The sequence below is a fragment of the Xiphophorus hellerii genome, chromosome 12, assembly GCF_003331165.1.
Source record: "Xiphophorus hellerii strain 12219 chromosome 12, Xiphophorus_hellerii-4.1, whole genome shotgun sequence".
Lineage (NCBI taxonomy): Eukaryota > Metazoa > Chordata > Actinopteri > Cyprinodontiformes > Poeciliidae > Xiphophorus > Xiphophorus hellerii.
The window spans coordinates 15,224,551-15,237,296 of NC_045683.1; the positions used below are offsets into that span (position 1 = coordinate 15,224,551).

A 12,746-nucleotide genomic window follows, 5' to 3' on the forward strand; every position below is an offset into this window, starting at 1 on the left:
AAAAACTAAGAGATTATGAGAATGACAGAGAGGCAGCACATTCTAAAAAATCACAAGCAAGACAGGTAAACAATATAAGATAAAGAAAGACAGAAATAGTAATTGAGAGAAATGGAAAAAAAATATTCAGAAGTAAAAAATTTGTCACACAGGGAACCTGTAGCTGCAGCTCAAGAATTGAATTCAGTGAAAAAAATTTAATGATTGAAAAAAGCCTTTTTAACATGTTTGAAAGAGATGAGGCCAAAGACACACAATCGCACCAATCCCCAAAGAAGCTTTTGAGCAGGTAATGAGAGGGAAAAGATTGGGTCCTTCTAATTTGGGAGTGTGCTGGGAGGTTGAGGTGATGAGGGGGATCCACACAAATGCCTTCATTATACCTTGCTGACATACTTCTGAGTGAAGCACCCACTCAACCCTCAATCTACACACACACACAAGAAACATTCTTTCTTCAAAACAACTCAAACCTCAGACCACAAAGAGCTGAAAGAGTGAATGATCATTGGCCTGCATATTTCCTGCCCACTTCAAGTAGCAAAAGAAAAAAATAATGTGAGTTAAGTTGTCAGTAAAGGAACAAAATACAGAGTGCCTGTATAACGAGAAGTTTCCATCTTTGTATTTTAATTGATAGTTCCTGGAAGTGGTTTAGCTGATGGACATATTTAATGTAAGTGCTGTAGTTGGAGTCAACATAAGAGAAAAAAATAGCTTCTACATTCATTGTGAATGCAGTACCATCTTTTCAAAGGTATTTGCGACACAGAAACATACTTTTGAAGACAAGTGGTTCATATTTTAAAGCACAGACATGTTTTGAATGTGATGGTCGAGTGTTAAGTGAGAGCAGTACAGGTACTGAAAATGAAAATAAGAAATGAGATTTCTTATTTTCATAGAAATCTGAATATAAGATTTCTCTTATTTTCTTATTATTTTCTCTTACACAGAGATGTTCTGTGCATTTTCAAATGCACAGAACATCTCTTACTGCATATTTAACTACAAGACCTGGGAGAAAAAGTTAAGAAGAATTAGTATAGAACATGGTTGCATGATTACTTGAATGTGTGATGGATTATTTGATGGAATACTTGACTAGTGAAATATTTGAGACATGCAGCTCTAAATACTACTCTATTCACTCGACTGTCCTCCACTGTAAGGACTGTGTGATGGAAGTTTCATCAGGTGTCTGTCATGTTCTTGTGTGGTCGTCTGTGTACAGTCCATGTTATTGTGACCAGTGACAAGGATTTTGAAATACCATGTATAATGCACTAGAATCACCCTTATTCATGTAGAAAAAGATATTACCTTTTTATCTTCTTTTTCTTTTAGCAGTTATCAATCTTATCCATTATTCTCAATATGATGTAGTAGAAAAAAAGCAATGCTTATAATGGTTTATCAAGGCACTACGTAGAAAACTGATCAAAAAATTTGTGACAATCTTAGGAGTGTTTAAAGATTCAAAAAGAAAGAATGCTATAAACTTGCAAAGAAAAAAAAAAGTATGTTGCAGCTCTATGTAGTCCGATAAGATGGCTAAAAGGAGTAATTTGCCTCATCCCTGAAATTAAGTACACCTTATCAACAATATAGGAAGACTACACTTCCCACACTACTGTAAACATTTGCAGTTCCTGTGCCTGTGTGTTTGGCATTTTTACACTTAGCTAAGGTGGAATGAAAGATAAAAAATGATTTATATCCACTTGTATCCCACTTATATGAGAGTGGGTAGAAATATCTAATGCATAATTTGATCTTTATGTGGTGATTATAATCTTACTGCATGTTGCCAACACCCAACCACACCACAGTTACAACTAAAATGAAACAAAAGCTGTTCCATTTCATCTTTCTCATTTGGAAATTACTCTTCAATGATAAACCAGTGCAACGGCATTTTGGTAAGCTTAACATCATTTCAATAATTTACCCAGGTAGTTGAAATAAAAAAGAGATTGCTGTCTAATCTGTGGATTATGGTGGTGATTTCTGACAGAGGTTGGAGATCAACATAAAAGTGTGGTGGGAGCTGAGCTGTGGAGCTTACTATGCCAGCTCAAAGAGGATTAAGGTAAGTATCTATTGGGGAAGCAGCATTACAGAAATTGTTTTTTATACACAGAAAACATCCATACAACCACAAACGTAAATACACTCAAGCAAAGATTACAATTGTGTACGCATTTTCTATTGATGCAATTTTAATTCCTGGGGTTCAGAAGTGAAAACATTTTGTTTAAAAGAAAATGCAAATATGATATTACATATTTTCAACCCTGTATTGTTCAGAAATTCTAACTATAGAAAATAGAGAAATACAAATAGAAATAGCCTTCATTGTCCCACAGGAAGGAAAATAAGGTGTAACAGCAACATCAGATATATGTTCACCCCAACGATCAAAAAGTGTTAACATTATATGAAAAAAAAAAAAATAATAATAATAATAGTGCAAGATATTTTTTCTAATGAATGACAACAGTAAAATTGTGCAAAACTAGCTCGGAAAAAAACAACGCAGAAGCAATGGGTGTGTATTGTCAGCCAAAACCACACACACACACACACACACACACAAAAAACCTCGTAAAAGCACGCGAGAGGTCAATTTGACCCCTCAGGGACTGCGCAGTGTAAAAAACTCAAGCGGAGTCCACTCCGACCCTTTGGCAGAAATGTGGCGCAGAAATGAATAACTAAGCAGTATGGATTTATTTATTTAAGCGTCTGTAGCAATCCAAGACCAGTCCTCGAGATCTACCATGCTGCAACTTTGAGATGCATTTCATATCCAACCCACCTGAATTAACTGCAAAATTCCCTCATCAGGTCTACAGAGGTCTGGTACTGACCCATTCATTTTATTCAGGTTGATTGGAGAAAAATGGATCTAAAAGTTGCAAGATAGTAGACCTCGAGGACTTGACTTCTGGTCAATAGGCTTAGGTTGTAGGAGTACATGTTGCCCCCTTTTCCTCACCCAACTATATTTTCCTACTACCCTCCAGTTTTATTTATTATTTATTATTATGTGTGTTATTTAGAATAATAACTTAATGTTCTCTCTGTTTCTTTTACTCTTTATAGAAGCTACATCCAGTCTGGTAATTCAGTTTAGCTGTGACTCCTTCCTGGAAGGGAGCAATCAGTTGAGTTAGTGCTGTCAACAATCTGTTTTCCTTTTATAGATGATCCATCTGGCATTGTATTTCACTGTTTATCACTGTCATTCTCCAAGATATGGACACTGACTGAGTTTCAGCTTTCATAGCTCTTCGTACTTCCTCTCTTCCTACGATACAGACTTGAAATCTCTCTCAAAGCTTATCTGCTTAGCTGTGTTTCTCTCCTAAATGAAGCCCACTAAAGTAGCTACTACATTCGCTACTTTTCTTTCAAATACTAAGAACTTCTGGATCAGTGGTACTTTGTTTTTGTGTGTGCTCTGTCTTCTCAAACCCCCAGTCAGTTGTGGTTGATAGCCACTCACACTGAGCATAGTTCTGGTGGAGGTTTCTTCCTATTAAAGGGAGTTTTCATTTCCACTGTTCTGTGTGCGAGATTGCTCCAAAGTCAATGACACAAAGCCAGTAACGTTTTCTCTACATGCTAGGTTTCCTTAGATAGAAAACGTTTTAACCAATATGAATAATAAACAGAGCTTGAGTGCAGTTTTTGATAAGTAGGATCAATTTGGAATGCATGCAATTTTATCTGTATGATTTTATTGAATTGACATTTCTTTTTTTATAAGTGTCTTGTTGTAAAAGTACATTTTGTAATTGGCAAAATATTACAAAATATTGTAATGCCAATATTGAGTTGAAAATAACCATTTACTAATAGAATAATAATAAATTTATCCACCTAAATTTATTAGGTGGATAAATATTGACAGATTTATCCACCTGCAAAATAATCAGTAGTTGCAGTCCTACTCAACTTACTCTAAATATATGAAAATGAGGCATTTATAAGCTTTTGCCTCACTAAAACTGATACCTTCTGACAGACAAATCTACTACAGTTTTCATCACACAATCTCGCATATACACGAAGGTACACAAAGATGCCCAAATGATTAGGCAAATACTTTTGTCCAAGCCTACTTGACACAGTTTAACATGAGCATTTGTTAGAAAACTGGCACCAACGGTCATTGTGAAGGTTTGTTTGTCCATGAGTGGGATAACCTCCTGGGGCCTCACTAATGCACAGATGTGCCTGTTGCCCCCTGGGAAGATGTGTGAGTGTGTGTGCAGCATGCTTGAAGATACAACATCTTTCTTTTGCCATCCTTGAGCTATAAAACAGCAGTAGTTGGCATGTCTCCAGTAGGAGAACATTTTCTGAATCTTACATTTGAATGACTGATTTTATAGAAAATCCACACACACACACGCCAACATGCTGCACCCCCAATGAAGGAATTAATTGTTCTGTGGTTTAAATATGTTATGCCACAGTACATTTAAGGAGTGGTCAAAAGCCATTATCTCAGTAACTGCATTGATTTAGAGGGTGGATGAAGTGGTTAAGAATGTGACAGGAACTTGACCAGGCTCCAGAAACATATCAAGTTACTGTCTGACTTTTGTGTATGCATTAGTGTGTGTGTGCTTGTGCCTTAGTGACACGTGGAGCGCCTGTCACCATACATTGATGTGTTTATTTCGCTGCAGCTGGGGTAATCACTCAAAAACAGAGACAGACGCAGACAGTCCACACACACACACACACACACACACACACCCAAGCACGCAGAAATCTATAACTCCACCTGTCGTGTGCAGTCCACTGACTCTCCTTACCCTCTGGGGTCACACAGACTCTTTTAAGTTATAAGATATATGTATTATCGCTGTCAGTTTGCTGCCTTCAAGTCCTAATGGGCCTCACAACATTTGTGCGGTATGTATACACTTGAACTGACTGTGGCTCAGTTCCAAATTTCAAACAGCTGCTCACCTTTAGCACAGCTACTTTAGGGTGTTATCTGTCAATGGACTTGAGATCTCGGCGATGAAAAAAACACAAAAAAAACTAACCCAAACTGTGAGGATAGTTTATGGAAAGTAAATGTTCAGCTGCAACTGTTGACAGTCCACTGAATTTACAGACTCTTTAATCAAGAAGATTTAGCTGCATCTCTATGACTTTCTAATATCCCAACTTTTTTCTCAAAGTAGGATCAGAATGCAAGGTATAAAAAAAACATGTAGTAAAGACTTTCAGTTCACAGAAAAGGTGTCGTTCAAGGAGAGTGAAAATGAGGCAGTAGCATGTAGGTGTGTATACATTTTCTTTGCTGTCTGGAATTAGTTTGACCCTGACCTTTGAAGGCTAGCAGTTCTGGAGCACTTAAAATGATCTTTTAAACTTGTCCTTTTGTGTGCTTCTAGTCATGCTGTAATGCATTTTTTTTCGTCATATATATTAAATGCACACATACTGCATGTGTCAATAAAAGAAAAGAGTTGGCATTTGTCTGCTGTTATACATTTTATGAGTAAGAATGTACATTTTAAGCATGTTTGTTTGTGGAGTAAAGACTTTGCTTCAGCATGTTGACAGTCAGGTACCAGCTGGGCAATAAGACATGGATATCACAGTCGTCAACTGGTCCACAAGGCGACTGTGGTGACTAATATTAGAATGTTTTTAAGAGAGGTCACAGGACACCAAGAACGAGAGCTGTCAATTTAAAAAAAAAAGTGAGAGAAAGACGATTCAAGTTGTAAACATTATGCTCTGTCCATAAACCAGAGATTCTCCACTGCATGTGCTCATCCCGTCCACGTGCAGAGATGTTAGGTAAATCATACGTTTTTTTCTTCTCCAGTTTCCAGTCAAGTTGCAAGACATGTAAGCCTGAACTCATGTCCAAAGTCAAAACTTGCATATTCCAGGTCAGTCAAGGCCCAAACTCCAAACTTTGAATTTAAATTTAATTGAATCTTAGTCAATTTAGTTTAACATTTAAAAATCAATAATGCAATCGGCACCAATGGACGTTCTGACCACCACCAGCAGTCAAGGGGGTTCAAGTACACAAGTGGTGAATTTTCAGCTAAAAGATTCAACTCCATTTGTCATCATTTGCATTAGAGTCTGAATCATAAGTCTTTCACGAGTTCATAAAGTCAAGTCTAAAGTCATTATATTTGTAACTTGAATTAGACTTAAGTAGACACTTCACCTTTTTGGTGACATCAACAATGATCAAAATGATTCCAAAACAGATTCTGAAGTTTTTGGTGCAGTCTTTGGTGTATCTATATTTTATTGAATATCTTACAATTTAACAACTTTATCATCACCTTTATTGCAATGGCAATAAAAAACACAACAAATACAATTAGCTTTTTTGTCCCTATCCCTGGATTGTATACACAGTTGTTCTTCATAGGAAAAAAATATATATCCATAAAAAAATAAAATCTGGAGAAACTGTAGCCAGGGCCTAAGGGAACAAATAAAACTGAGAACAACTGAGCTGATGGCAAAGAGAAAAGATGTGACAAGAACAGAGAAAAACTGAAAATCAAGGGCAATAAAAAATAGTCAGGGTTACAACCAAGGGTCTTCAAATGGTTTTAAATCCAAATCCCTCTAAAGAGCTTCAGCAGACAGACAAGACAGACCAATCCATTTTCCTGAAATCCTATTATGACAGGAGTAAGACGACTGGAAAAGGTAGCAAATTGAACACAATGGAAAAGTAGGTTTATTTTTCTGTAGGGGTGTGCATGTGTGTGTCTGTGTCCATACGATTTTTGCTGCACAAATGTGTTCAAACAGTTGTCAAATATAAACTGCAGTGAAAAATGCTGATAAGGCAGGAGTGATAATGAGTTAGTGCGGAGGCCGGTCTCCGAAGGAACTGAGCATGAATTGAGAGGGTGAAAGTAGGTGTAAGACAACAAAAAGACAAAAAAACTGACTAATAATCAAGGTTTCTATCTTTGAATGTCATAGGACTTATGTCTCAACAAGATCTAGAGAAACTCATCCATGCGTTTATCTTTAGTCGCATTGATTACTGCAACAGCGTCTTCACAAGTCTGTCCAACAAATCAATCAAACAGCTGCAGCTGATCCAGAATGCTGCTGCTCGCGTTCTCACTGAAACCAGGAAGATAGAGCACATAACACCAGTTTTAAAGTCCCTACACTGGCTCCCTGTAGCTCAGAGAATAGACTTTAAAATACGGTTGCTAGTTTATAAATCACTGAACGGCTTAGCACCACAATACATTAAAGATCTGTTGTTGTTGTATCAACCTTCCAGACCCCTCAAGTCTTCTGATTCTGCTCTGCATCCCCAGAACCAGAACCAATCGAAGAGAAGCAGCATTCAGCTTCTATGCACCACAAATCTGGAACAAACTTCCAGAAAACTGTAAAACAGCTGAAACACTGACTTCCTTTAAATCGCGACTAAAAACCCACCTGTTTAGAGTTGTATTTGAAACGTAATCAATTACGAATTTAATGATGGCACTTGACTTAATGTAATGTTTTGATTTTTGACTCTATGTTGCATGACTTTGTGTTTTTAAGTTTCTTATGATGTAAAGCATTTTGAAATGCCTTGCTGCTGAAATGTGCTATACAAATAGAATTTGATTGATTGATTGATAGTGACAAAATCCAACTAATGCACTTGCTTAAGTTCCCCAATAAAAACTAGATGCAATATTGTAAAAGGGAAAACAAAAATCTGATTTCCTTGTCTTCCTTTTCTTCTACCCCACCTCAGTCTTAGATTTTCTCCTACATGCTTTCTCAATTTGTATGCTGATATGCCTTCTCTCTTTTCTCTTAGGGGAGTTATGTACTTAAGTGCAATAGCAAACGACTATCAAACACTGAGGATGGAAACCTGATTCAGAGACTCCCCATCCGCCAGTGAAGCCTTCTCTAAGTGCACACTTCTCAAAGTGCAGCCTGGGGTCACTGCACTTCCCCAATGACTAAATGCATAGATGAAATAATGACTTTTCATACATACAGGTACAAACCATCTGAAAGTGAGAAATTAAACAACAATCTGAATAGCAAATAGTTTGGATGTAGATCCAGCACTCTGAAAATTAAAGTGACCTAAATGGCCCCAAAATAAATGCCTACTACAGGGTCAACTTTATAAGTTAATGAAATGTCAATGTGACAATGCACTTGATGAATATAATTGTGTTCATTGTGTTCATGTGCTACCCATAAACATAATTAAATGTTTGCTGTAAAAGACAAAGAGGCAGTTAGTTTGTTACAAAGTTTAGGTCACACAAGTGAGCAAATATGCTTGCTTACTTAAAGTAGTAATTTCTAATATGTTTCATGCTGCATAACACTTTAAAGTACCTTGGTTATGATTCACCTACACTGACTTTTTCCTATTTTGTTCCCCTTAAATGGGTTTAAGGTGTCCTCAAACTGGATCTCTGGGGACCCTTAGGGTCTCAGTTCAAACATGTAGCAGAGCTTCTATGCATCCATCAGTCAAAACAGAATTAAGGTTGTTTCTTCCTGTGGCAATTCAGCACATTTATCATTGAATAATGTAAAAGTATGAGTGTTACACATTGTGTTGTATTCCCAAAATTATTTTAGGCAAATCTATCCAAAACAGCAACAAGTTAGATTCTGTATAGCTAAATGTACTGTTGTGGATTACTACAACAGTACTAATACTGTATTAAGATTATATAACAGATTTGTCTTTTTATTTCTATTAAAATAAACAGTATGTTATATAATGGTATGTGAAATAGAACATGCAACATTTCCATGCTGCTCCTGACAAAACACTGATTAACCGATTCCACCCCCAAAAAAACTCAAACACAAAGTACTGCATTTGATACAACTCTTATTTCTGTGGCGCTTCCAGGCTTTTCTCATATGATTACTTCTATCTATATATATCAGCTCCCATTTTTTTTATTCTGTCACTCTCTTCCATCAATGACTTCCTTCTCTTGATCCCACGGCTTAGTTTCCTTTCAGCTCAGGAGGAGGTTAACGATAATATTGCACATACCTCAGCAGCTGGAATGCCCTCCGGAGGACGACACTGTAGCAGAACCTCCTGCTCCAACGACACTTCTTTTCCAAGAGGTTCTTGTTCAAATGATTTTTTCAGGTCTGAGGAGAGAAGGAAGCATTTTATAATGACAATCAAGGAATAGCAGTGAGAAAAGTGTTTTTTAATTATGCTAAAAGTAGGTAAAACTTGTGCAGTGGAAAAGAAGCTTAAACTATATGTTATATTTTGGTGGCGCTAGAGAATTAAATGTTGCATTACAAAGCAACAACCCAAATGTATTTTTATTTGTAAAAAAAAACTCCAGAAGTAATTCAGCACTTAGGAAGACCAGTTTAGAGGTTGTGCCATGTCAGTACGAACTAGAGTCTTACCCTCAGTCTTGAGTCAGCAGAGACAGACTAATTATAGTTATGTTTTAACTCAGTCATGCATGCAGTGGCTTCTCACACCTTCCTAGTTTACAACAAGAGAAAACACTTAGCAACAATACTGCTGATCTCAAAAGATAACCTGTTTTTGGAATCCACATAAAACCACAAACACTTCCCCATCAGCCACTTTTGCTGTGTGGCTTTCTCTTTATAACTACGTACTAAATGTAACCTCACTTTCTGTCTTTGTAGATTCCATCAGAGTTCAGGGATCTCCAGCAAGCCAAAGACAATAAATGATTCACATTAATGGTTTGCATGCTGTGATAAATGACAGCATTACAAAGCAGCACGGAATGTGTAGCTTTTTCTCCCGCTGAATGATTTGAGAGCTCAGATGTTTTTTCATTCACTTTGAGACAGAAAAAGGCTCACAATGGTAGAATTAAACTATTTGGGACATACACATCTTTCAATTCCCTTTTTCATTTTACCGTTTTCTTAAAATTTTACCATAGTATTTTAATACTCATTGACATTTTTTCTTTGTTGATGATGACTTCTACCACTGTCATAGTTTTATTTTTTCTAGATTAAATTATTTTATATTTACTGAGTGTGAAAGATTAATTCCTTACTATCCGGGTCAGGCTTTTAGTCTGCTGCCTCATGATATGTTGTAATGACATATGTCTACTTGGAAAGTTGAGTTTACCACATGTGAAAATAATTAGCGTGTCACAGAAGAAGCTAATAAAGCATATTGTAACGTGAGATAAGTGACAGTGTATCAAGGCTTAGCAGGCAGCTGTATTTATGGGACCAGTCTGATGATGTGATGGATATCTATAGGAGCAGATGATGAGGGTGAAGTAGGAATAGCTGAAAGCAGAGAACTATTGCAGAGTTTGCTTGAAATATGAGATTTCATTGTGCCAATTCTCCCCAATGACTTGGACTGAAACTAAAAACTGGTGAAACTGGTTCATGACTGATATGTGACTAAGAAAAGCATGTGTATATTCTTACTCTGGTGCAAATTATTACTTTTCATCTGTAAGTTTTACCTCAGTTGTTTTAAGGTTGGAGTTAAGGTGTTAATTTTCAGTTTGTTTATTGTTTTATTCATGTGGTTAAAGAAAGGCACTTCATTTTTTTGAGGTATAAAAAGTAATTAAGTTGATCCTGGCTAAGTTGAAGGTTCTTACAAAATTATCCTGCTTATTACACATTACTGCCCAAAGTTAGTGCAACTTAGAGTGAAAAACTTACAACTACAGGTGTTAAGTGTCACTTTTTCTTTGGAAATTGTAAGAACATTGGATGAAATGGTTTTCCAGTTGTTTCTGGCCATGGATCTTGAAAGCAGATTTGAAACTTTACACATTGAGTTTGAGAATCCCTGGTGTGCAATAAGCTAAAGAAAAATGCAGGCAAGAGATGAAATCTATGTGTTTTAAACGTTTTTACATTTAAAAAAGACACACTTAAAGGGGTGAAAAATAACTGTTCTGTCCTTTGCCCTTAAGTTTCAAAAGTGTTCAGAAAACTTTCAGAACATGCAGTGTCTGCTGCATGTCTATCCTTGTGTCTTTTTACTCTGCTGGTTTCCAAGTGTGCTCTTAATCACCTTAAGTGTCAGCAGTAGTTCACCATTTGCAGGTACATCCAGACCAGACAGAACATTCTTTAAAATATTGAACTGGTTGACTCCAAGTTGATGTCAGGGAATTTCATGCGGACGGCCAAAGTGGCAGAAAGATGTAGAAGATTAAAGGGAGAAATAAAGAAGATGCAGCTTTAAAAATGCCTCTTTCTAGAAACTATATATTTTTATCATGCATGCTCAACATACAACATATGTTATATTAAAAAATTCAACAGTTTTGCCAGTTGAGTTTCCTTAAAGATTCCACATATATATCAGTACAACTTTAGCTAGTTAAATTTTGTCAAGGTTCTAATTAGAAGCTGTGAAAACCCAAGATGAAGTATTATGTGTGGTATATAACTATACAGGTCACAATCCTTCTAGTCTTCCACGTCTTTTAGTGAGGAAGCAGAGTCTGTGGACCTTGGGTCGGGTTCTCCAATCTCTGGTGCTGAGGCCATTAATCTGGTTAAAAAGCTCCTGGGTGGCAAGGTCCCAGGGGTGAATGAGTTCGGTAAGATTCTGGAAATTGTGGGGTTGTGTTGGTCGACACACTTTCATAATATTGCTTGGACATTGTGGGTGGTTCCCTTGCAATGACAGACTGGGATGGTTATCCCCTTATTTAAAAAGGGGGACAGCAGAGGGCTTTACGACTACACGGGGATGCTGCTACCCACGTGAGCTGCTGTTGTTATAAAACCTCTGGCATAATGACTTTCTACTTCATCTTTCTTTTATGGCCACTCCATCCTCACACTCTCTCCATGATGAGCCAGTAACCAGCAGCACATGCAAAATCCTCATGAAAAGAGGGTGGTTCGCACCACTTTTGCTCGTACAATCAATTGCACTAATAATCTTTGTAGATCATATGCAAAACACTGACTTATTGTGCGTACAATTTCTTTTTTGCTCACAATTTAGCAATCCTTATTTGGAATTTTTGTATATCAAGCCCTATACATACAGCATGAAACATTGCTCAAAATCATCAGTTCTCAGAGCTGAAAAGCTATAAAGCGGTGGTCACTGCAAAACATCTCACTGCAAATGGATTCTTTTTACCCTAAAAAAACAAACAAACAATTAGTTACGAAATGACCAACACTGTAAAAATACAAAAATGCAAAGCACTGGAACAATCAACAACCGTTTTGCAGTAATATATCCCACAACTCAGTTGAGGACAGTTACTCATAAAAATGTCTAACATGTTGTGCATAAAGTATACTGTGGTGTATCATGTGTAACAAAGGTTGTTTCAAGACACTTTAGAAGATAGACAAGTTAAATTTATATCCAGAAAAATATAATGAAATCCATTCAATCACATAGACAGATTAACTGCACATATTACTTACATACCTATTTATATATATCCCTACTTATCCATCCATCCATCCATTTTCATACACCCTTGTCCTTAGTAGGGTCGGGAGGTGCCGGTGCCTATCTCCAGCTAACGTTCCAGGCGAGAGGCGGGCTCCACCCTAGACAGATCGCCAGTCTGTCGCATATCCCTACTTATATTCCAGTTATTTAGTGCAGTCAAATCCCAGCTGAATGTGAGTTATTTGCCATAATTCAGCACCATCAGAAGCCAGACGCAGTAAATCCAAATGTAAACAATAGCTGAAAATGTAATTAT

General features: G+C 36.9%; 1 protein-coding gene across 3 annotated transcripts in view; it reads right to left on the reverse strand.

Moving 5' to 3' along the window:
- LOC116730015 (netrin receptor UNC5C-like) overlaps positions 1–12,746 on the reverse strand; it is a 201,720-nt gene that overhangs the window by 64,043 nt on the left and 124,931 nt on the right. For all 3 annotated transcript variants that reach the window (XM_032578953.1, XM_032578951.1, XM_032578952.1), the window contains exon 4: positions 9,068–9,171. In XM_032578953.1, coding sequence (XP_032434844.1) covers positions 9,068–9,171 — 104 coding nt within the window. The remainder of the gene's footprint in view (positions 1–9,067; positions 9,172–12,746) is intronic.